This window comes from Falco cherrug, chromosome 5 (genome assembly GCF_023634085.1).
Source record: "Falco cherrug isolate bFalChe1 chromosome 5, bFalChe1.pri, whole genome shotgun sequence".
In the NCBI taxonomy this organism is placed as follows: domain Eukaryota; kingdom Metazoa; phylum Chordata; class Aves; order Falconiformes; family Falconidae; genus Falco; species Falco cherrug.
In genome coordinates this window covers 80,356,222-80,381,920 of record NC_073701.1, presented here as the reverse complement: position 1 = coordinate 80,381,920, position 25,699 = coordinate 80,356,222, and the positions used below count along the sequence as shown (strand labels likewise).

The 25,699-nt window shown below is 43.2% G+C and overlaps 1 protein-coding gene across 3 annotated transcripts in view; it reads right to left on the bottom strand.

The window, feature by feature from the left end:
• Positions 1–13,083, bottom strand: part of ST7 (suppression of tumorigenicity 7) — a 151,803-nt gene extending 138,720 nt beyond the window's left edge. For 2 of the 3 annotated variants that reach the window (XM_055712098.1, XM_014282048.3), the window contains exon 1: positions 12,701–13,082. In XM_055712098.1, coding sequence (XP_055568073.1) covers positions 12,701–12,851 — 151 coding nt within the window. In that variant the 5' untranslated portion in view covers positions 12,852–13,082. Of the gene's footprint in view, positions 1–12,700 lie in introns of all 3 variants that reach the window. The other variant, XM_055712096.1, reaches the window with a different exon arrangement.
• Positions 13,084–25,699: the final 12,616 nt, after the last annotated feature.

Below are 25,699 nucleotides of genomic sequence, written 5' to 3'. Positions count from 1 at the left end.
TACAATAACCGACCAGCAGCTGCTCTCACTTGCACCAACAAACAAAATGGCCCCAAGCAGCTCCGCAGCAAAGCTGAGAGTCCAGCGGGATACAAACCCACGCACTTCTGCCATCTATAAGAGGAACTCCACCGTATCTAGGGAAGAACAGATCTGTAGTGAAGATATTACAGGGTATTTATTTCAAGCCTGTATTACTAGCTCACCCAAGGGATGTAGCAAGTGATGCTGAGTAGCCCTGCACATCGCTGACTCTGCACCCCAACTACAGAGCACCTGTAGGGCTGTGTATTTATAGACCTAGACCCTCAAACACAAGGGGACAGTACTATATAATTATTCAGAAACCTAAATAAAACGAACTACCTAATAAAGATGTTGTTCCAGAACCAGTCAGTGCCAGCTTGAATGTGGCCCATAGAAAAATTGGGATTTTTTGGTCTACTTGAGTTTTAGAAGACAGCAGAATATTACTTGAAACAAAACGCAATTTTCAGCTGAGTGATTTACTGATTACTGTTTTCGGCTTATATTGTGTAAAAATTATCATGTCAGAAAGCTTACAATACTTCGTAAAACTGAAAATTCATCTTGCAACTTCAGGAGCTTAAAAAAACGTGTGTGAAGAGAATTGACTAGACCTCTGTAAATACAAAAGCACCTGAGAAACTTCGCAGTTTAGGTTTAGATAAGTCAGCTTTTTTAACACACAATACTCACTAAATATCTTTATTTAAACGCTGCCTAACCTGCACTGCTATCCATTCTCAGTTCCCTGATACCTGTGATGTTCCAAACACAGGAAGGCAGCGAACGTCCAGACTTTTTTCACATTGCTGGGGGGTGTTTGGGAAATTGCCCTCTTCTACCAGGACCTAATGTCCAAGAACTCCCCCGGCAACACAGTTGTTTCATTGAGAGTCAGCAGGTACTTTGCTGACTGCTTCAAGGAGGCCAGAACCGCAACACAGACATTCTCAAAATAATTGTGGAAAGTTAAATTCCATTTCTACCTCACAGACATCAATCTGTTAGCTCAGGCTTTAAAATAAAGCAATTATCAGGCATGTACAAGTAACACCCACAAGACCCGGGATGTTCAAAGATTCCCCTCTGCTTTGGTGAGGGCAAAAGGCACAGAAATAAAACTGTATCTGCTAAAAGTCAGACTGAGTTACACCTTAAGAGTTATATAAAAAAACCCTTAAGATGTATCAAAACTCAGAAAACCAGTAAAATTACTTCAACAACACAAATAATGAGACAGCAAAGTGACAAATAGGATACAATAGCCCTCAAAACGAACTGAATACTTATTTCACTTTTGAATGGGAACAAAACTACTGAATGTGGAGGAAAAAAATAATAAAAAGTGCAAGAAAAGAGATATTGTGACAGGAGAAAGAGAGACATAATTCAAAGAGCTTAACATGTCAAGACATGGCTGAGTGCAAGATGAAGGGGATATACACAAACCGCCTTACCGAAAGAAGTGGCATTTGAAAAAATTAAGCCCGGCATCAAGGCAGTTCTAATAAACTGATGAAACTCCCCAAACTATGCCAGAATATCTCATATTTTTATATTTAATATGCAGACCCAAGCTACTGCACTACTGACAAAGCAGAATTACGTGAAACTTCAACATTTTAAAGATAACGATAAATTAAGCAACAGAGGTAAATGAAAAATTGGATAAAATGCAAAACAAATAAATCATGCTAGACCAACCAGATGTGTCTCTTTATTAAAAATAGCCAGTTTTTCAGCCAAGAAAAATGAGCAGCTCTAAACTGTCTGGATTTCAGCAAAGTGTTTGACAGTGCCATAGGAAGTTAGTTAAAACAGGAGACATGGTTAAGAGAGAAAGGAACTGGCAGAAATGGAGAAACCTGCAACTTACCTGGCAGCACTGGGCTATGAGGAGAACCCCTGGCTGTCAAATGAACCTTGTTGAATATTTTCATTACCAAAACCAGAAGGGTACAGAAGGTGGCTGGTATGAGCTGCCAGAGAAGCTGGACCAAAGTTAATGGTGCAGAGGGCGAGGGACCAGCAAGGGCTTCTGCTCACAGCTGACCAGCTGGTGTGACAGGTCCGCACCTACTACGTGACCACATACTGTTGCGCTCCACCAAGGAGATACCAACACAAACCCAGGCAGTTTTAACCGTATGACTACATATCTTTCCAGTGCAAGGCAAGAAAGATTGATTAACTATATAAAGCGGTTAACAAAGCCTTACCTTAGCATACGATGCACAACACCGGTTACACAATTACAAAATGGGCAGAAAACTGAAGTAGACTATTACTAGTATGACCGAGGACATCCAGCCATGTCAGGAGAGCAGGCTAGAACAGCCTAACAGACTCAACCTCATAAGGGGAGGACAAACAGGGAAGACCCCACGTGAGTACACTGGGAACCGGTCCCCATGGCAGTGGTGCGGTTCCTGAAGGTAAAAGAGTGAGCTGCCATGAGCATGAACATGTGCAAGCCAGCCACAAGCACAACTGGGCTGGAGTAAGAGCAAGGTTTCTATCCATCAAGAGTCATCAAGTTCTGGAAAAATCTTTCGGTGTGGTGCTTTATGGGAAGATAACATAAAGATGACCGAGGACTGGAGTCAGGGACCCAGAGAGCCCTGTCCATCTCTCCAGCCCCACACAGCACAGCTCCTACCTACCCCTCACACGAGGCAGGGGAGCTACACTACGACATCGAGGGTGAAAACCCTGGCTCCCGTATAGCCACTGACAAAATGCCCTCAACTGTAACACAGGCCAAATGCTCACTCACCAGGTCCAGGGAAATCTTGCAGTCTGGGCATCTTCAGAAGTCCTGGAGCTAATGAGAGCTCCTCATGGCTTGTGTTTCCCCCAGACTACATGGCTTTTGGGGCTGCTCCTAACACAGCTGTGATCAGCACTATAACTGATAACCACAGAGTCCTGGACAACAATTTCTGGAAGGAAATCCAAGTTAGGAATATGTAGAGCAATATTTATTGCTGGGGTTTTTTCTTGTGTTTGTATCACTCATCCTTTGTTCTGACCCAAAGAGCTGAACAGACAGACACTGGGACCAGAAGGCACTTCTATGCCACCCAACACAGCAGCCTACTCTGAGCAGGCAGGTAAATCCATGAAGTTTAAGCAGTATCGAGGAGACACTTCTGGCTCCTGAAAGCTGTAGGTCTGCATCAGTGCAGCCCTGCAAAAGGCCTCCTCAGCTCCTTCTCTCAGCAGGGAGGGCTCATCAGCTCAGCTGCAGCATCACGCTGCTGCACAAAATCAGCTTCTGCTCGAGAAGTGGCTTGAGTAGCGCTCTGTCCCCTTGTCCCCTGCACAGGGTACGACAGGCCAGCTGCACACCTTCTCCTACTGCGGTCTGGTTTAACCTCCTCTCCGAAAACTGAGGAAACTACTAGCCTGGGACTCTTAAGACGAGATTTGTATAAAACATACCAGCTGGCTAGGCTGCTATCAAGTTCACTTCGGCATTAAAAATAGCAAGAGAAATTTCACATGGAAGATTAAGTGCATTAGCGGATCATATAACCTTGCTCGAGACAAAGCCACGCTGTAAACAATTTTCAGTCCTCAGCATGAAAGATACAGGCAGTGCCAAGAAAACATTTAGTTATGTGAAGATCAATATCTATGACACTCCCAGGTCACAAGCATATTTTCTTGAGAAATAAATGGCAGCCTTACAATACAAAATGACAATGATAACATTTCTTGCGCTTTAAATCTGATATCTGAGTGTCTTGCCACTAAGCACAAGACCTAACATATCAACCCAACAGGCCTGACATTTAATAAGCCAAGTTTATTTCTAGAAAGTGAGCTGGAAATTAAATCTCATGGTTGAAGTTGGCACACGGTGCAGAAGAGGAATCTTACGATGGCTGCATTTCATTTTTGCCCTATAGCTTTCATCCTTCTAATTGGTATATTTAAGTGCACTTAATCACTTAAGCATTGAATCTACCACAGTGATAAATCTCCAGTTTAGACCCCACAATAATATATCTTTGTCTTCTCTCAGCAGCTGGCGAGATTTGATTTGGACTTAGAATTTAGGTCCTTTTCTCAGGCTTAACAGTAACAACTTGTTTGTTCTGCCTGCTGAAAGCACGATATTAACTCTTGTCTTTAAATGTATTATCATTGCTTAAGCTTAGTGTTCTCGGTGTTAAAATTGGTTGCCCTTCTGCAGTGCCCAACTAAGAAACACACAGACAAAAAAAGATCTAATTAGCCTGTGCTGGGAGTTTACAAAGCAACTTTCACTCATTAGTATTTACACAGCATCACTGGTCCGCATGACACTTCACAGGCACGAGGACGAGATGGAGTTTATAACACAATCTTTCAATAGATGCCTCCAGCGCCACAAAGAGCTAATTGAAAAACAGGTGGAAGGGCCTTCAGACACCCCCTTTAACAGCCAACAGAGGAGTAACATCCCAGCAAGCAGCTCATGGTTTGGCCACAGGACCAAGCCAGGTTTTAGCTTAAATTCTTTGACAAATGCCCTAAATGCGTTCCTGAAGTAGCTCCGGTAAAAACCAGTAACAACTAGATGTGACCATCAAATTACAAGAGGGGAAACTGCCTTTGGACCAAATTGGCTGGGGACTCTATCCCCAGTTTTGTTACCGGTTTCCCACACACTACCCTGGTAAACAACTTAGGCCCCAGTTGTTAAGAATTCATGCATATTACTTACGTTTGCAGCAAGCCCCTGGACCCATGCTTGCAGAACAAACCATGCCATTAAAGACTTGCAGGATCAGGGTCTCACTTCCCTGTGCCTCAGTTCTCCCTGTACAGTTCAACGTAACTCTCGGTTGTACTCAAAATACCAACAAATACCTGGAGCAGGGCCTTATTTTGTTAAATACAAAATACCTTCTTCAACAACTAGCCTTGTTACTAAAAAGCTGAATCCTGACTTGTTGCGGCTGCTGCACAAAAGACTGCATCTTCATCTTTTTCTGACGGTGCTGTTCATTTCTGTAGATTGTAGTCCAGAAGAAACTGCTCAGTCATCCAAAGTTAAGTCACCACTTCAGCGGGTTTGTTTGCTTTACCACTTGCCAACAAGCCAAATTAACTCTCCCTGAAGCGCAGAGCTTGCCAGCTGACCAAGCTACACGCACAGCCTTGGCCTCGGTGGGGACAGTGGCCCGACACATGCACAGAAGACCTGGCACATCCAGGGACTACCGGAGCCTCTGCGCTTGCAGAATGTACCTGCACACCCTCAGAAATTGCTTCCAGCTGGCTGCTGGTTTGGTTGGGGTTTTTTGTTAAAATCTCAGCATGATAGTGTTTTTGCTAGTCAGCTCTCCTGTTTATCATGGGCCGTTAGATTTCAGTCCCAGTTCCCCCACTACTGAGCTCAGCAGTCCTCATCACACTGACAGTCTTAATACCACGATAGCCAAAGCTGCAAAGCCAGAGCATCACTTGCCATATAGCAGCTGGGTCCAAACACGTAAATCTCCAAATCTTTTAAAACATACTTTGTACGTGAATTCCTCTGGATTCAGCTTGCAGCCACCCATTTTTGTGAGATTTGTCTCCCCTGTATTAAAGACTACTTTAGAACCTGCTGGTTTGTTCCCACCGTATACTTTACAGTGCGTGCAACCACCTCTCAATTCTTTGTTTCTATTAAAGTGAGGGCACTGCACGCAGCATCTCTCACAGCCAGGCTGCTGCTTCAGACCACTGATAATTTTGCCTCAATTCTGCCAAGTGTAATGCATGCATTTTAATTCCAAATATTTGGGAGTATGTTTGTCAACTAGATTAAGGCTCTTACTCCTCCTTAGCTACCATCAGGGTGCTTCTGTAGCTCCTCTGTGATCAGTCAAACAGTTTGAGCTTCCTTACGCTGGCAATGTGTTTTTGCTAGACTCTGAGTAGCTCCTCTCAGAAATGCTGCAGTTTTCAGAATCCATTTTAAAACACCAGCATATCGTTGCCCCCAAAATCCCTGTTTTATCCAACATCATCATCCTAATTCCTGTTAGGTGCTGCTCTCAAGGTAGACATCACGTCCTTCTGCCTTTCACTTAACGGAGAGCAGCTTTGGCACAGAAATATGTATTTCTCCCTCTTTTCAGTCTTGTAGGCACTGACACCACTTAGCACTACTTGTGTCTTTCACAAACGCATATTTATGATCTGGAGTTCTGCATTGGCTTTGTTTACACAATAAACACCTTGTAAATTAAACAAATTTAGAAAAAAATCTATTTTAATTTTTTCCTTTAATTTACAATTGTAGTATCCTCGTGGCCTCCCAGACAATTAGGACCCATGACCTCTGTGAACAATGGGGCTTATGTTCTTTTGGGCTAAATTTATCCGGGCACTCAGCGGATGCTTTGGGAAAATCCCACTACACACATGCAGTTTTAGGAGCACTTCTGAAGATTTTCATCAGCACATGGAGGACGTTAGGCTTCAGTTAGAAGCTGGCAGTACAACTCCATGGTTGTGTATCAGCCAGTGTTACAGTAAGCTCACTCAAGATTTTATCAAATATTATTTTGAAGGCTCTGGCTTACACACTTCCCCTGAAATATTGGCTGCAGATCTTCTAGAGCTTTTGTAGTATGAAAGTCAGTTTCTTAAAGAAGTATTTTCTGAAAACTTTGCATTTGCTACAAATGCTACAGTTTCCTTCATTTGATGCTGACTGAAAAATTAAGCTCAATCAAAAAATCAAAATTTGTGGAGAAATGCCAAAATTCATAGAAAACAAGTATCATTGTACACTGCATCCATCAGAAATTGATCTAACAAGTTTTGTTAGGGCCTTCCCCCCCTCTCCCCAAGAATCCCAAGTTTCATCCATATAAAGATTTTTGTCAAAAATAACACACTACTTTCATGTACATCACATTCTTTTCCATAAAAATTAAAGGGAGAGTTTCCGTGCTGAAAATGCACATGCTTAAAATGGTTAAAATCCGTTTTAAAACAGCCTCTAGAATGTTAGTCTATATCCAGGTAACAACTAATTTTTTGCAAAACTCAAAAAGGCAGATCTTTAACATCCAAACCCTGTCTGGAGGCTCAGCAGCGACTACGAATGCTTCATGGTGCTGTAACTGATGCAACTGAAGACAGAGGTTAACAGTAAACAAAACACTGTTTACTTTAATTCCATTAGAACTGCAGAAAACTTAGGAAAGGCTTCATTTACATTCTGAGAAATGGCAAAAATTAAGTCATATGGGGTCAGTGGGCAAACTATGTACCTGTAACTGATTCTGTGAAATCCATATGGAGAATTAATGTTGACCTTGCCTGAAGTGGTCATGTATTTAAAATTTTACTTTCAAGTTCTTAACAAAAAAAAAAGAAAAAAGAAAAATCTACACTGTACTTGCAGGGAGTTAAGAGGTTTTCCGTTTCCTTTTGGTAGTGTCAGAGTTTTGCCCCAGGTTTTCCATGAACACACCACCACACTCACTTCTGTAGTTTACAAAGCAGACACTTACAGGGAAACCCATCACAATGATGGGAGACGACCCTGAAAGAAGGCCAAGCAACTACCAGAAAGTCCGCAAACGTAAATGTAATTGTCCTTCAGTATTTCTCAAACAAACGAAGCTGTTCACTCATTTTAAATCCATTTTGTGTCTTCAGAGAGGTTCTTGGGTGAAGAGCAAGCATTAGAACAGGTTGCCCAGGGACGCAGTGGAATCACCATCCCTGGAAGTGTTTAAAAAATGGGTAGATGTGATGCTCAGGGACATGGTTTAGTGGTGGACTTGGCAGTGGTGGGTTAACAGTCGGACTTGATGATCTTAAAGGTCTTTTCCAACCTACATGACTAAGATTCTAAGGGAAAGTGTTGTTATAATCTTACAGGGAACAGAGAGGACTTCTGCTGTGTCCTCCTGCCCGTGTGTGCCACACCCTGACTGAGTAACCTGGTGTTGGCCAGCACTGCAAGCGTTGATGCACATCAGCCTCTTCCTTCCCCTCTCCAGACGGCTGGCACCGTGCACGGCATTTCAGGCTGTGGGCTTTAAGAAAAGCCTATTCCATGGTCACAAATCCCCCATTATTTAAAATCCTAGGTAATAACTCGAGGAGCAACGTCACAATAATAATAATGAAATCATAATGAAGAAAGACACCGTGCTCCTCAGAACACAACTTTGTCACAACCACCAGCTCCTCACCAAGGTGACGTGGGCTTCCTCCTCCAGCTCTGGTTCTCTTGGCCCAGCAGGACCTTGCTTGTTTTCATGCTGTAGGTTTCTAGCCCTCCCTTTCTCTCGATGTTCAACTGGAAACAGTACGCGGTGCGGTGCAGCTGAAGTGGGATGTCCCGCAGAAAGCTTTTTACAGACACCAACGGAGCTAGACTCAACCCTGAGCTCATACCCATACCTTTATTATTCACACCTTTAGGAAACCATTTTTTTCTGGTTTCTCCTACCCTCAGCAGCCCAAAGGCTTCCCTGCTGCCTGCCTCATCACAACTCAGTTGCACTTACTGCTCTGGTTATTAAATCTTTCTCTTGCACTTTGAAAGGATAAATAAAATAATCAGAAACTGTTTAACTTCTGGGACTCTCTCCTTCTTAAGATATGACTAGAAAACCAAACATGTAAGAAAAACAAGCAGGGTAGCACATTTTTGGAAGAGGTGTGCCTTAGTTCAGATTAATGTGGCATTCAGAAATTGTGCAAGTGCCAACATGGGAGGAAATACAGCATGTTATATAAAATAATCATGTTTATTCTAATTATTTTGGAGTAAGATTATAACACCTGCTTCCTCAACTACTTATTCTGTATTAAATAAAATAAAATCTGGCATATTAAGTCTCATCTCTTGGTATGGTACAGTTATAATCATCCAAAGATTGCTACTGATAAAGGATTGTAAGGTTAGATTTGCACATCGAGCTTCAGCGAAATGAAAAAACACCAAAACCCTGAAACACCACAATCAGTTTTAACATTAATATTTTTATGTGACAGGCTAGATTTCCCTTTGATTATATCACAGTAATGTACTCCACTGAGGATACTGAAATTACATTTGCCCCAACAGCGAGGACTTTCAAGCCTGGAAGCCCAATGAAACACACATGATGTCTGACTTCCACTACCAGAGCTACCCAACGCTCAGGGTGTGCACACCTGTACAACATTAAAAAGGGGGGGGGGGGGAAGACCCCACACTTCATCTTAATAAAACTTCCCACTACAAGTGACCACTGGACTACCTGATGAAACTCTCCGTAACTACCCTGACCACCGCCGCTGCACAGCCCGCTGCCCAAGTCCCGGCTGAAATCCCATTTCGGGCCACACGAACACCAGTGACTTGCGTTTTGCCAGCTGATTTGAAGACTTGCAGACATGGGAAACCCAAAGGTTCCTTTAGCAGCCAGTCCATGGTTTGTTAAACGTTAATGCCTGATTATGACTAAACAGAGTTTGCCCTCTTGCTTCCAGTTGTCAATTCTTACTATTTTTTTAATGGTTAAAAGGCTATTTATTTCTCCCCCATGGTAACACCTCCTCACTGCACCCAAGCCACCTCCCAAGCAAAATCTCTTCTTCTGATGCTTCCCTCCAGCCATTAAATAATTTTTCCACTACCTTCTCCAACTTGTCAACTTCCTTTTAAAACTACTGACATCAGGCATGGGAAAACAAAAATTATACAGCAGCATGAAGTGCTAGTCCTTCTGGCAGGTACTCTCCCTTACATGCCACACTAGTCCTTCATATCACAGCAGCCCACTGTGGACTCAGGTTAAGGTGTTTGATCTAAGTATCTAAAACCTTCCTAAATCACTATTTCACAAGGTGCAAATCGTACCTGCAGAACTGCATTTCTCTTACCAGCTGTCTAAGCCTGCCTCTGTGAAAACCAGTTTGTTTGACCTCAACTCACCAAGAGATCCAACTTGTTCTAGGAAAATGCCTGGTCATTGTTTCTAATCACCTTATTATTTCTTTACGTCACACAGAAGTTTTATTAGAGAGATTTATACTTTTATTTTCACATCGCTGAGATGCATTTGATTAGTATCCCATCTGGGGCCAGCTGCTGTGGTAGCTCATGACCAACCTTAAACCAATGACAGCATCCTATTGTGATCGATTTGGAGAAAAAAAATAATCCACAATAAGTCAGATCATCTTTAATCCATTCACAAAAGCTCTGACAAACAAACCAAAACAACCTCATGTTATTGCCAGTGCTGATTTTTTAATAAACCCCATTTAGGAACAGATGATGCATAAAGGCCATATTGTGCCTATTGTTCTCCCCTGGTAGCTCATTTTCATCACGCACTTTGGGACTTACTGGTAATTCTGGTAATTTCTTCAGTCTTTTTAACCCCCTCAATGCTTAGAACACACAGCTGTGAAAATCTCTCCCATTTACAGACTTCATACTGTCCTTTTACTTCCATTTTGGGACACTTCAATGAAAACCAAGATGACTCAGCTGAAGACGGCTGGAGTAGTATTTCAAATGAGAACTACATCGAGAATTAGTTCATTGAAACTCAGGAAAAAATCAGAAGGGTTTGATTAGGTATCAGATGGGTGCCTGTGATTTTTTTCCAATAGCGAAAATGATAATATAAAGCATTCTGACATTTTTGCTTCACAACCATGGCCTGCAATGTTTACCAGGAACATAAACATTATATAAATTGTTAAGAACTCAAGCAACAAGAATTACATACTGTTCTAATCAGCATATGGCAATGTCAAAAGAAACAAGATACTTGTTCAAAGACATATTGAGAAAATTTGACCAAAACTGTACTTAAAAGTCATTTTAATTGCATTTACGCTTAAAGTGAAAATTGCAGTATGCTGAACCTTTTTTTTTTAATTCTTCTTTGATGCTAGACTTGCCAAAGACTTATCAAATGAGAACAGGCCAGAAAGACAGGTGAAGAGCACTCAGATAATGTTCAGCTTCCCAGCAGCAGGCATGCCACATGTGTTACATCTCATCTGCCTCCCAAACAAATAACCTTCTCCAAGGTGGGGGTAAAAATTAAATGATCATAGAAATCAGGAAGGAAAAATAAGCAATTCCAAAATAAAGTCACAGCAGCCCAATTCAGACTGGCTAACACTACGTACGTTACTGCTGATTCAGTACAGTAGCAGCATACTTCCTTAGTGAGTCTTAACAGTCAATGCAAAGACTATTGCAACAGTGACAACCTTCCAGCAGACTTGTATGCTTACTATTTATTATAACTCAGAAGAATAAGCTGATAGCTAGTTTTCATCAGAAACACAGTAAAAGTTTTAATCCTGTTAAAAAAACACTCGAGTGTAACATAAATTGTACAGGCAAAGATATTAATTCCACTCCATATACTCCTCAAATCCAAACATATTCCCTGTAACAACCAAGGTCCTTTCTCACCCTTCAAAAAACCAAAGAATTTTCCACAAATATAATTTTCCTTTGGAACCCCTGAAAGCCACATAAACTGCAAACCTGCTCCTAAGAAAGCTCCCAGAAAGAATGAAGTGCCCTGCAACTGAAGACGGGTCTTTATTTACATACTCGGTCTACATCAAAGATAACCCTGTTATGGAAATGCATCGAGACCAGGCGCATACGAGATGTAAATTAACTTTGGCTGTTGCTGACTTAGGCTTGTGAATTGAAGAAGCCGCACGTTTTTGCTCAAGCCTCTGAAATTCCCAGTCAGAAGCACAAAGCATGACATTGTGGGGGGAAGCAGCAGTTTTGCTATTTATCATTTACGCGTTCAGTACTTGGAAATCAAACACTTTTTTTATTATTATTATTATTTTTTCTCAGCGAGCTTGCCAGTCAAAAGTCAAGACGTTGACTCCCTTAGCAAAAGCCATGCGTGAAACACAGCTCCCGAAAACAGCAAGCCTCGGCCAGGGCATGGGCCACAGTGTGCCCCATACCGCTTTGGTCATCCCTTCACCTGTACTCGGTGTGAGGGAGACAGAGAAGCTTCTCCAGTGCCTCCCAGCCCTCCCAGCCCGGCAGGCAGAGCGCGGTGCGCTGGCACAGGGACCAAGCAGAGGGTTTTGCAGCATCCCTCGGGTAAGTGGCTCCAGCAGGGAGGGCAAGCAGGAGGGAGCGGTGGCCCACCGGCGGGTCACCTCGCTGCACGCCACAGGGACCCTCTGGGTGCCGCCGGGGCACCCACTGCCCGCTCCTGCCGCCGCACAACTACTTCAAGGCTCCCAGGCCGGGAGGGAACCCCCGGCTGAGTTCTCCGGGCACTCGCAGGCCCTCCCTGGGCTCGCTGGACCGAGTAACAGTGCATCGCGAGTTACCGTTGCCCACGCCAGCCCCTCACAAATCCCCCCCGCACCAGCACGCAAGGGGCTGCGGGGAAGGCGCAAACGCCCAGAGCACCTCGGCTGCCCCCCGGCACCCCCTGCACCCCCCCGGCGGGCGCGTTTCGGGGAAGGGGGGACACCCCTCCCCTACCCCCGGCCTTAACGGGACGGGACAGCCGAGCGCCTCCGCGCCCCACCGCGGGTTTTACGCCGATCGCGGAGAAGGCGGAGGCGGCGGGGTACGGGGTAGCCGAGAGAGCAGCAGAGGTGCAGCCCCCCCGGGGACAGGGGAAGGGGGCGGGAGGAGAGCACGGGGGGGAGGATCGCACCCTACCTGTGGTTAAATTGTCATTGATCTTCAGGGGCACCCTTAAGATGTACACCAGGAAGAGCATGATGAAGAACCACAGCGTCCAGAGGTAAGTCCAGGACCAGACGATACAAGACTTCAGCTGTTCCAAAAAGCCCGTCCCAGCTTCAGCCATGTTTTTGGAGGAGGGGAAAAAGAAGAAAAAAAAAAAAAAAAAAAGAGAGAGAGAGAGGAGAAGGGAGAAAAAAAAAAAAAGCGCACACAAAACCAACCCAAACCCTGCTCTCTGCTGCCACAACCTCCCAGCGTGTATTTGCGGGCTGATTCACGCCTCCCCGCGCCGGCTCTGCCCACCCCGCCGCACGCCCCGCCCGCCGCGGGGAGCGGCCGTGCCGCCGCTGGCCCCCCCGGCGCTACCGGCCCCCCCGGCGCTACCGGCCCCCCCGGCGCTACCGGCCCCCCCCGGCGCTACCGGCCCCCCCCCGGCGCTACCGGCCCCCCCGGCGCCCCCCTCCGCGGTCCGGCCCGCTGGGACGCGCCGCTGCGCGCTCGCCGCCGCTCCGGCGGGGCGGGTGGGGTGGCAGGCACAGCCGCGCTCCATTGTAACTCGCCCCCGCCCCGCTCCTGCCGCCGAGGGGCGGGCAAGGGAGAGCGGAGCCCAGAAACTTCCCCCGGCGGCCCCCAAATCTCGGGGGCGGGGGGGTGCGGGGGCCGGGCGGGCCGTGCCGCGGCTGCAGCTCCGGACCTGCCCCCAGCACCGCTCCCGGCGCGGGCAGCAGCTGCATGATGAAATGCGGGGAAACAGCGAGAGGCTGCGGGCAAACGGGGCGAAGGAAAAAAAAAAAAGAAAAGCAAGCCAAAAGGCCGTGCAACTTCTCCCACGTCTTTACGATTTTGAACAAGAATTTCAGGCGGTGTTTTCAACATGCAACAGGACTTAAAGCCTAAAAAAGGCTCCTGTAGGATGGCTTGGCTTTTTTGTTTGGTTTGGGTTGGGTTGGGTTTTTTTCAGTTTACTTGTCTGCAGGTCTTGCTGGGATAACATAACAGACTCAAAACTGCAGCTTTGCTTGTGTGTGTTGGTGTGGACAGTGCCCATCAGAGTCCTGAACTGGAAAACTCTCCCCCTTTGGAGGATACTATATGGCACAAGAAATACATGTGTCTCATTAAAACAGTGTGGATAAAGCATAATCTTCAGGTCATAAGCTTGTACTTTTGTGAAATATGTTTTTCTTCTTCCATGAGTCTCTTGATGAGGTATTTCTCCATGAAATAAGACCATACATACATACAGAATGGGACAAAAAATCAGGGGCCAGTTAAAATAACTCATCGCTACTTTTTATGTTACATGGGTTACAAATACTTAAGTAAGACAGGCACCGTATACTGCAATTTGTTTTGATCTCTCTTCCACAATCTCTATCGAGTGGAATAATACTTCCCAGCATTTTAAGAAATGCATTTCTAAATTCCTAGTGTTTCTGGAATAATACTTCCCAGCATTTTAAGAAATGCATTTCTAAATTCTTAGTGTTTCTTAAGCAGTACCATAAGAACAAAAAATCCCGGCGAATTTTTCCAACTGGTAATAGCCATTCCGTCCTGGGATTTTCTAGTCTGCCAATGAAAAAGTTATCATAGAGAAAAACATTGTAGCTTTTCCAGAATGTTTACAATACCTAAAACATTAACCAAAATAAACATGGAGTTGTACAAATGGATGCTTTCTGAAGTTAGCAAAGGCACCAAATTTGTTCCTCCAAACTGTGCTATGGGACTTGAAGCTGGATGGGGAGCACTGGCTGTGTCTTGTGCATTTGATGGTGACAGGATCTTCTGATGAATGGACCATGGTCCACATAGAATATTGGTGCAAGACTGGCAGAAGTTTTTCCTGCTAATAAATCACAAAAGTTTTAAGACTAGATTAACTACAAAAAGGTCATTTATAATTTAGTTCAATACCAAAGAAAAAAAAACCATTTCAAATATTTCAGCTTCCCCTTCCAGTTATAAAGGCAAAAAATACTTGACATAAGTCACATCTGAAAAAAGTCAACATTATTCCATCATGCAGTTATTTACAAATCAAAATATTCATCTTATGTTCTCTTATGTATTATAGTAACCAAAAAACTAAGCCATTTTCTCACTTTTATATTTTTTCCACTGCATATTTTAATATCCAGAATATTATTGCTTATACTTAAAAATTAACTACGATGATGTCCTTTTATGTACAAAAGGTGGAGGTGGTTTAAGGGGCTTTTAAAAAAATATCTTTATAATAAACTTTTCATATTATTAAGCTGTATTTTATTGAAAAACTGTAGTGGAATGTATTGGTTGCTTCAGCTATGCTTTGCTTATGTCCCCTGTATTACTAGAAGATCAAAACACTGTAAACTGTGCCCACTTAATGCATAGTTATTAATTTCATGCCTTTCTTCCTTTAAGCACTACTGTTTCTTCTTCCCCTGGAATTCCAGCAGTTATTAATATTTTCCAGTAATGTTATACATTTCACTCCTGGATCTCCAGTGTTTTTGCAGTGAGCATAAAGTACTTAAAAACCAAGCTGCCAACAAAGTCCACCTCCCTCTTTAGGCTCCCAGTAGCACACTTCGATGGATTCCCTATTGCTTGCTACACACAGAGATGTTAATAATATTAATAACAACATACATTAACAATACAGAGGAAGAAGAAGAAGAGGAAGCAGAAGATAAAGAACAAGTAGAAGAAGCATAGGAAGCAGAAGCAAAAGAAGCATGAGCAGAAGAAGCAGCAACAGAAGAAAAAGAAGAAGCAGCAGAAAAAAAGGCAGAAGCAAAAGCAAAAGAAGCAGCAGCAGCAGAAGAAAATGCAGAGGATGAAGAAGAAGTAGCAGAAGCAGAAGAAACAGAAGCAGAAGCAAAAGAAACACAACAGGCGTGGAAGAATAATCAGACACAGAAGAAGCAGATGCAACACAAGAAGAAGCAGAAGGAGAAGAAGCTGAAGAAGCAGCAGGTGCAGAACAAGAACCAGAAGAAGCAGAAGAAGCAAAAGAAAAAGAAGTACCTAGAAGGAGAAGAAGCAGCAGAAGAAGGGGAAGCAGCAGCAGCAGAAGTAACACAGAAAGAAGAAAAAGAAGCAGAAGGAGAAGAAGAAGGAGGAGGTGAAGAAGGAGAAAAAGAAGAAACAGAAAAATAAGAAGCCGAAGAAGAAAAGTAAACGGAACCAGAAGAAGCAGAAGCAGTAGAAAAAGCAGAAAAATCAGCAGAAGAAGCAACAGAAGAACTTGCAGAATAGGCAGCAGTAGAAGCTGCAGATAAATGAAGAGAGGTGGAAGAAGCAGAAGCAGCAGAAGAACAAGCAAAATAATAAGCAAAAAAATCAGAAGAATAAGAAGCAGCAGAAAAAGCCCCATAAGAAGCAGAAGAACAAGCAGAATAAGGAGAAGAAGCAGAAGTAGAAGCAGAGGCAGAAGCAGACAAAGGAGAAGAAAATAGTAATAAGAAGAACAAGCAGAAGAAGGAGGAAAAGCAGAAGAATAAGCAGAACAAACAGGGGCAGAGGAAGCAGAAGCAGAAGAACAAGGAAAATAATAAGCAGAAGATAAGCAGAAGCAGAGGAAGAAGCAGCAGCAGAAGAGGCAGAAGAAATAGAAGCAGAAAAAGACCAGAAAAAGAAGCAGAATAAAAGCAGAGGAAGCAGAAGAGGAAGCAACAGAAGTAAAAGCAAAAGCAGAGGAAGCAGAAGAACAAGCAGAATTAGAAGAAAAACAGGAAGAGGCAGGTGAAGAAGCAGAGGCAGGTGAAGAAGCAGAGGCAGGTGAAGAAGCAGAGGCAGGTGAAGAAGCAGAGGCAGGTGAAGAAGCAGAGGCAGGTGAAGAAGCAGAGGCAGGTGAAGAAGCAGAGGCAGGTGAAGAAGCAGAGGCAGGTGAAGAAGCAGAAGCAGGTGAAGAAGCAGAGGCAGGTGAAGAAGCAGAAGAGAAGTGAAAGTAACACAAGAAGCAGAAAGGGAAGAAGCAGAAGGAGAGGAAGAAGAAGCAGAAAAATAAGCAGAAGCAGAAGCAGAAAGGGAAGAAGCAGAAGGAGAGGAAGAAGAAGCAGAAAAATAAGCAGAAGCAGAAGAAGAAAGGGAAGAAGCAGAAGGAGAGGAAGAAGAAGCAGAAGCAGAAGCAGAAGCAGAAAGGGAAGAAGCAGAAGGAGAGGAAGAAGAAGCAGAAGCAGCAGAAGAAAAAGAAGCAGAATCAGAAGAAAAAGCAGCAGAAGAACCTGCAGAATAAGCAACGGTAGAAGCTGCAGATGATTGAAGAGAGGTGGAAGAAGCAGAAGCAGAAGCAGAAGAAACAAAAGAAGGAGAAGCAGAATAAGGAAAAGCAGAAGAACCAGAAGAAGCAGCAGCAGAATAAGCAAAACAATAAGCAGAAAAATTAGAAGTAGAAGAAGCAGAAAAAGCAGCAGAAAGAGAAGCAGAAGAAAGAGAAGCAGAAAAAGAGTAAGTACTAGTAGAAGAAGATACAGGATCAGAATAATTAGAAGCACAAGAAGAAGCAGAGGCAGAAGCAGCAGAAGAACAAGAAGAAGCAGAAGAAGAACCAGGAGCAGAAGGGCAAGAAGGGCAAGAAAAAAGCAGAAGCTGAACCAGAAGGAGAAGAAGCTGCAGAAGAAGCTGCAGAAGTTGCAGAAGCAGCAGAATGAGAGGAGGCAGAGGAAGCAGAAGCAGATGAAGAAGCAAAATAATAAGCAAAAGAGGAAAAAGATAAGGAGCAGAAGAAGCAGAAGAAGCAAAAGAAGCAAAGGAGGAAGCAACAGAAACAATAAGCAGAAGAAGTAGAAGAACAAGAAGCAGAACAAGACCAGAAAAATAACCAGAAAAACAGCAGAAAAAGAACGAGAAGCAAAAGCATAAGAAGCAAAAGCAGACGCAGAAGAAGAATCAGATGCAGAAGCAGAAGCAAAATAATAAGCAGAAGAAGCAGCAGAACAAGAAGCAGTAGAAACAGACGCAGAAGGGGAATACGATGCAGAAGCAGCAGCAGCAGTAGAAGATGCAGAAGCAGCAGCAGCAGAAAAAGAACCAGAACTAGAAGCAGGAAAAAAAGAAGAAAAAAAAAAGAAAAAAAAGCAGGAAAAAATTATGAAAAAAGCAGAAGAAGCAAAAGAGTAAGAAGCAGCAGAATCAGATGCAGAAGAAGAATCAGATGCATAAAAAGCAGAAGCATAAGCAAAATAATAAGCAGAAGCAGCAGCAGGAGAGGAAGCAGAGGAAGAAGCAGCAGAAGCAGAACAAGAAGCAGAAGTAGTAGAACAAGCAGCAGAGGAATGACAAGCAGAAAAATCCCAGAAAAAAGCACAGAAAAAGAACAAGAAGAAGCAAAAGCAGCAGCAGACGGAGAAGCTGCAGACGAAGGAGAAGAATCAGAAGATGCAGACGGAGAAACGGCAGGAGAAGAATCAGAAGATGCAGACAGAGAAACAGCAGGAGAAGAATCAGAAGATGCAGATGAAGGAGAAGAAAGAAGATGATGTAGAAGAGGCAGCAGCAGCAGAGGCAGATGTAGTAGCAGCAGCAGAGGCAGCAGCAGGATAAGAAGCAAAAGCAGAAGAAGCAGCGGAAGAAGTAGAAGCAGCAGCAGGACAATAAGAAGCAGCAGGACAATAAGAAGCAGCAGCAGAAGAGGAAGAAGAAGCAAAAGAAGTATAGGATGAAGATGAAGAAGAAGAAGCAGAAGTAAAAGAAGTAGAGGACAAAGAAGAAGAAGAAGGAGAAGAACAAGATAAAGCAGAAGATGCAGAAGCAGCAAGAAGAAGAAGAAGGAGAAGAAGGAGCAGGAGAAGAAGAACAAGATAAAGCAGAAGAAGAGGAAGCAGAAGTAGAAAAAGGAGAAGGAGAAGCAGAGGATGCAAAAGAAGCAGAAGAAGAATCACAATTAACACAGTAAGAAGATGCAGAAGCAGAAGAAGTAGAAGAACAAGGAAGATGCAGAAGAAGAAAAAGCACAAGCAGAAAACAAAGCAGAACCAGAAAAAGAAGCAGAAAAAGCAGAAGCAGCAGCAGAACAAATGAGAACAGGCAGAAGAAGCAGCAGTAGAAGAAGCAGCAGCAGAAGGAAAATACGCAGAAGCAGCAGCATAAAAAGCAGAATAATCAACGGAAGAAGCAGAAGCAGCAGAAGGAGGAAAATTATTAACATAAGAAGAAAAAGATAAGCAGAAGAAGTAGAAGAAGCAGAAGAATAAGATGCAGAAAAAGAAGAAAAAGACCAGAAAAATAAGCAGAAAAAAGCAGAAAAAGAACCAGAAGAAGTAAAAGCATAAGAAGCAGCAGAAAAAGCAGAAGCTGAAAAAGTAAAAGCAGAATAAGTAGGTGCAGAAGAATAAGCAGATGCAAAAGAATAAGGAGATGCAGAAGGAGACAGAGAAGAAGCAGAAGAGAATAATAAGAAGCAGTAAAAGAAGGAGAAGATAAAAGAACAGAAGAGGAATAAGAAGAAGCAGAAGATGCAGAAGAAGCAGCAGAAGCAGCATGAGAAGTTGCAGATATATCTGCAAAAGAAGCAGAAGCAGCAGCAGAAGAGGCAGAAGAGGAAGAAGCATAAGAAGCAGAAGCAGTAGCAGAAGAATAAATGAAATAAGCAGAAGTAGAAGAACAAACGAAATAATAAGCAGAAGAAGAAAATGTAGAAGCAGAAGAATATGCAGAAGAAGCAAAAGCAGAAGAAGCAGAAGCAGAAAAAGCAGTGGAAGAAGAAGCAGAAGAACAAACAACAAGAAGTATAGGAAGCATAAGAAGCAGAATAAGTAGAAGCAGCAGAAGCAAAAGAAGCAGCAGCAAAAGAAGCTGTAGAAGAAGCAGAAGAAGCAGCAGCAGCAGGAAGAAGAAGCAGAAGCAGCAGCGGCAAAAAAGAAGCATAAGAAGAAGAATCAGAAGCAGAGGCAGAAACAGAAGAAGCAAAATAAGCAGAAGCAGCAGAAGAAGCAGCAAAAAAAACTGATGCAGATAAAGAACCAGAAAAACACCAGAAAGGGAAGCAGAAAAAAAACCAAACCCAAAACCCAGAAAAAGAAGCAGAAGCAAAAGTGTAAGAAGCAGACCTATAAGTAGAAGAAGCAGAAGCCAAAAAAACCAAAGCAGAAGCAGATGCAGAAGTAGCAAATGAAGCAGAAGCAGCAGCAGAAGAGGATGAAGAAGGAGAAGAAAGAGCAGGAGAAGTAGAACAAGAAGTAGCAGAAGAAGACAGAGTAGAAGAAGCAGAAGGAGTAGAAGAATCAGCAGGAGAAGCAGCAGAGAAGCAGCAGCAAAGTAGAAGCAGCAGCAAAGTAGAAACAGCAGCAAAGTAGAAACAGCAGAAGCATAAGCAGAAAAAGCAGAAAAAGAAGCAGATGCAGAAGAAGCAGAAGCAGAAGACAAGCAAAATAATAAGCAGCAGAAGAAGACGACGAAGGAGAATCAGCAGCAGAAGGAGAAGCAGCAGAGGAAGAAGAAGAAGTAGTAGAAGCAGAGGCCGAAGCAGAACAAGTCGAAGCAGAACAAGCAGAAGCAGAACAAGCAGAAGAAGCAGAGGCCGAAGCAGAACAAGCAGAAGAAGCAGAGGCTGAAGCGGAACAAGCAGAACAAGCAGAAGAAGCAGAGGCCGAAGCGGAACAAGCAGAACAAGCAGAAGAAGCAGAGGCCGAAGCGGAACAAGCAGAACAAGCAGAAGAAGCAGAGGCCGAAGCGGAAGAAGCAGAAGAGGTAGAGGAGGAAGCAGAACAAGCAGAAGCAAAAGAAGTAGAGGAGGAAGCAGAACAAGCAGAACAAGCAGAAGCAGAAGAAGTAGAGGAGGAAGCAGAACAAGCAGAAGCAAAAGAAGTAGAGGAGGAAGCAGAACAAGCAGAACAAGCAGAAGCAGAAGAAGTAGAGGAGGAAGCAGAACAAGCAGAAGCAGAAGAGGAAGCAGAACAAGCAGAAGCAGAAGCAGAACAAGCAGAAGAAGTAGAGGAGGAAGCAGAACAAGCAGAAGCAGAAGAAGTAGAGGAGGAAGCAGAACAAGCAGAAGCAGAAGAAGTAGAGGAGGAAGCAGAACAAGCAGAAGCAGAAGAAGTAGAGGAGGAAGCAGAACAAGCAGAAGCAAAAGAAGTAGAGGAGGAAGCAGAACAAGCAGAACAAGCAGAAGCAGAAGAAGTAGAGGAGGAAGCAGAACAAGCAGAACAAGCAGAACAAGCAGAAGCAGAGGAGGAAGCAGAACAAGCAGAACAAGCAGAACAAGCAGAAGCAGAAGAGGAAGCAGAACAAGCAGAAGCAGAAGCAGAACAAGCAGAAGAAGTAGAGGAGGAAGCAGAACAAGCAGAAGCAGAAGAAGTAGAGGAGGAAGCAGAACAAGCAGAAGCAGAAGAAGTAGAGGAGGAAGAAGAAGCAGAACAAGCAGAAGACGACGTAAAAGAAGAAGCAGAAGCAGCAGAATAAGTAGAGGAAGCAGAGGTAGAAGAAGAAGGAGAAGCAGCAAAAGAAGCTGCAGAAGAATGAGAAGAGGCAGAAGAAGCAGAAGCAGCAGGCGGCAAAACAGAAGTGGAAGAAGTGGAAGAAGCGGAAGAAGCAGAAACTGAAGAAGGGCATATCAAACCCCAAATCTCTGCATTAGGTGAAGAGCAATTCCCTGTTAGGATATCTGGACTCATAACCAGCTCAGTGCACTCATACAACAAATCACATTTCTGTTGTTCCTGTTAAAGAAGCATCTAAGTTGCCATTCAGGACAAGTTCACAGCTTAGGCTCTGTTTACCACAAATTATCTCTCTTTCAATTCTGTTTGAAAGGAGTATCAAGTATTAATAAAAAGCCTTAAAACTTGCATTTCACAAGTCAGAGCAGCAAACTATTCAGTACTATGAAAAGACACTATTTTATTAAGCGTCATCTGGCTCCAGGCATTCATTTGCTAAGTCAAGACATGACAGAATATAGCTGATGATTGGACAAAAATGATTTTGAAAAAAATCTTTTACCTTTCTGCTAAGATTTTCCACTGAATTATCTCACTCATTTAAGTGTTTTCTCACACAGCCCCTCAGGTACCTCAGTTTCTACCTCAAAATAACACCTGTAATAGTGTTTGCACTTAATTGGTTTGCTATAAACTGAGTTCAGGGTTCCTAGTTTTTCATACGACTGTTGATGACTTTGCTAAATGAAATCAGGAAGTAGAAGCAACTAGAATTACTAAACAGAAGGTACAATGAAGTTATTGTTTTTTTACAGAAGGAAAAAATGCCCTTGAACTTGGGTCCTGGCAAGGTAGGACCAGTATGCAGCAAAAATCTAGTTTGAAAATTCTGCCCACCAGATCTTTTTATGGGTCAAGATCCAAACTAGTGGTGGTTTTAATGTTTGGGTTTGGTTTTTTTTTTTGTTTGTTTGTTTTTTAGTTTTTATTTTTGTTTTTTATTATTATTTTTTATTTTTGTTTTTTTTTTCTTTTTTTTAAAATAAACCTTAAAATCTCTTCTGTCTGAACATTTCAGAGATCAATAACTTTCTCTAGGCCCACAATGTACAATCCCCTTGGAGCCTGGCTATAAAATAAGATTGCATCAGCTTTCTTGGCAGCCGAGAAATGGGCAGGCACATTTGTCAGGGACATTCAGAAAGGGCATGAACAAGACCCACATTGGCTGCAGACATCTGTGAGCACTGGAAAACATTGTCAGCTTGGTTCAAAGGAGCCAGACATCCCTCTGACCTTCAGCTGATGCCTGGTTAGCAACTGAATCCAGCTGAGAACTGTCATGCCCAGCACCTTTCAGTCTAGATATTAATTAAACAATATACATACACGCACCTATGTATGCATGCATATAATTACATGTGTGCCTATATACACATAAATACATATGCATATAGTGCACTTATTAAACGTATCAGATGCACATTAAACAATATCAGGGTTGAACTGGAGATGGCAGTCTAAACTGAAATCAGTGATGGTGAGAAACAGCATGCCAATGCGAGTGAAAGCACTGAAGGAGAGGTCATGGGATCCCATACCCAGCACTTTTCAGACATACCGAAGTCTGAATAAAACGGCTTAAACACTACAAAAAAAAATCTGTTTTCACCTAAAGCGTACGGTCCTTAGTCACAGCCTAGAGAACTGAAAGTATGCTAAGAAAGACTGAAGCACAAATTCACGATTAATTTACAATTTAATCAAAGTACTTTCATTAAAACAAAGATATTTCAAAAGTATGAAACTACAGACTTCTGAACAGTGTGCCCAGGCTGAAGTTTCTGTTCCCCATCTTAAAAGTGAGATATTATGGTACTACAGCAATATTCTTTGGCTTAAAGGAAGACAGTCATCTTTAAAAGCATGCCACTGTTACTAATGAAGAGAAGTCAAATAAGCGTTCATATGCCTCGAGCACCACTTGTCAAAAACCTTTAAAAAATCATCTTCCTCATTACTTCCAAATCAGTACGAAGGTGGGAACATGGGGATGAAGCTCTGCCCGTTTTGTTGGTTCAGAAAGCAGGGGAGCTGAGTTTGAGGGAACTGAACCTTCAGATTCCCGGAGATCTGCTTAAACTGGAGGAGGATGGAGAAAACAACAAGGCGGCAAACTCCGCTAACCCCAGGGGTTGTCCATGGGCAGGGGGACTCTGCCAGAAAACAGGGTGACCTAGAACATGCCTGGGCAGTTGTAGGGGAGGGAAGAAAGACCACCTGAAAGACATTTTACGATCTTTACTGACAAGAACATCAACCAACAAGCTGCCTTAATTGCAAGACAAGTTAAAACCGGCTCAGTTAAGAGTCCGGTGTCAATGCAAAGACAGGGCAAAGAAAAGTGTTACCAAATAGCTGGTGCAGCTCAGAGCAGCGTTTCAGTATTTTCAAGTAGTGTTAGAAATAATCTTAACCAGAAAAAAAACGCCAAGCCCTGAAACAAACAAACGAAAGCCCCAAACCTGTTTTCTTCTTTTGCTTTTTGCCTAACAAATGACTTTCATCCCTAAAAATAAGCTGGGAATTCTAACCTGACCATCAGCACACTGAAGCATCAGTGCGGGGTAGAATGGCCCATCCCAAATACACACAATTGCTAAAGCACATTGAAATGTATATATTTTTTCTAAATCTATGGAAATATCCCCCAGTAGCACTTACATATTTTTATGAAGCAAGTGGACATACACATTTATTGACACATTTTATGAAGTTCCTTTATAAAACCAGGTGGTGGAGCGAGGCACGTCAGTATTTGTACAAGATGGTATGTGCTTAGGATTCATAAAGGAGTCATGTGAGCTGCAAGATTCACCCCTGGTCAAAAAAGAGCTCTCAGCAGTCAGTCTGGCACCTGCATCCACACGTTCCATACATCGCAGGAGGCAAACAAGGCTGTGGGAGAAATGGGGAGGCAGAGACAGATGGTGAAAAGCCCAGAGGGAACCAGTGCTGTTGTCTCCCTTGCCCATTTAGGTTGAGGAAAAGGACAAGAGCTCATTTCCCAACATTCATGCCTTGGACTGAAGCCAAACAGTAAATCTGCTCTTTCTTTTCTTAAGGAGATGCATTTGTGAGTGCAGAAAATAGAGAAGACGTGGAATTTTTTTGCTGTTTGGTGTCTTGTCTCTTTTTTCTTAAGAAGAAAGATTTTCAGAACGGTCTTTAATTTGCTGAGCATTGATACTATATTTAATAAATGAACCATTTTAAGAGAGAAAAAGATCTCACCTCCTCTGAAATCTGCAATTAGCAGAACATAGTTCATCTTTCTCCTATCACTTGTCAACATAACATCTTTACTCACTACGTATCAGTAAAAACACAGAAATCCACCAACAGTTACATTTCACTTAATCTCCAGAAACTCACATGAAGGAAATTGAGCGGTTACAGTGCTGAGTCATGTACAGATAATTATTGCTGCTGGAGGCTGGCAACTATTACAGAGAACAGGAACAGCTCTGACTGCAGGCAGACAGGGATGGAGCAAACAGTACATCCTCTACCATGGAAGCAGGTAGCATCCAAACGTCAGGCAATTTCCTTCTATCACAGATAAACCGTTGCAAAACCAGCTACCAAAATATCCTTTTGCCTTGCCTGACACAATTCATTCCTCCTTGGCTTGCTTGTCTCACCTTTTCACATCCATCCAGTACATCACGGCTGGGAAAACCTCTCTCTGCAGTCCATGGAGCCCTCATCTTCTTTCTCTCCCCACAGATGAAGGTCTTCGTGAGATCTTGTCTTCAAATTCGGGCTACAGAACAATTTCTGCTTTACATGTTAGCTTCATCATACCCTACTTTCTTTCCTCCTTTGCCCTTCGGTCCGTTTTGCTTGATCTATATTCTTGCTGGTTCACCATGCTGTGAACCAGCATCGTCTCTTCTGCACCCAGCAGTCGTTCTTCACATCCAAATTCCTTTCTCACTGGATCCTTGCATTCAGTCCATCCTGCCTCCCCTTTTGGTAATGATGCAATCACTATCCAAAATTACATTAACCTCACTATATTTAGGTTATAATATCATGGGAAAAGGAGGAACATATTTACTGATGTGTAGTGAAAAAATATACCCAGTAATCTCTGCCTGAACAGTTGACAACCCTGTTGTCAACAGACAAGATGTCGTCTCTTCAGGAGAGAGTGTTCTGGAAAGGAAAAGCCATGATGGCCATTTCTTCAGTAAAAGCAGCCCGGCTGCAAAAGTGGGATTTCAGAGTAAGCCTAGCCTAAGACTTAAGCTAACCCACCCTCTAAACACTCATGAAGCAGCAGAATAACCCCACAGGCAGTGTTCCTCACTTCTGAGGTGGCTGGGGAACGCAGCCCCTGTCTATAAAACATTTCCTGCGCAGTTAGCAGGAGCTGACAGACCCTGCAGCCTGGGTGGCCCCGCACGTGCAGGTCCAGGAAAGAGAGAATGAAGCTTGCCACTGGTACAGACACCTGGGTTGCCCAACATCCCAAAAAAAAGCTTGGTATTAATGTTGGCGTTGACTTCATATCTTGCGTTGAAGCGGGATGCTCTCA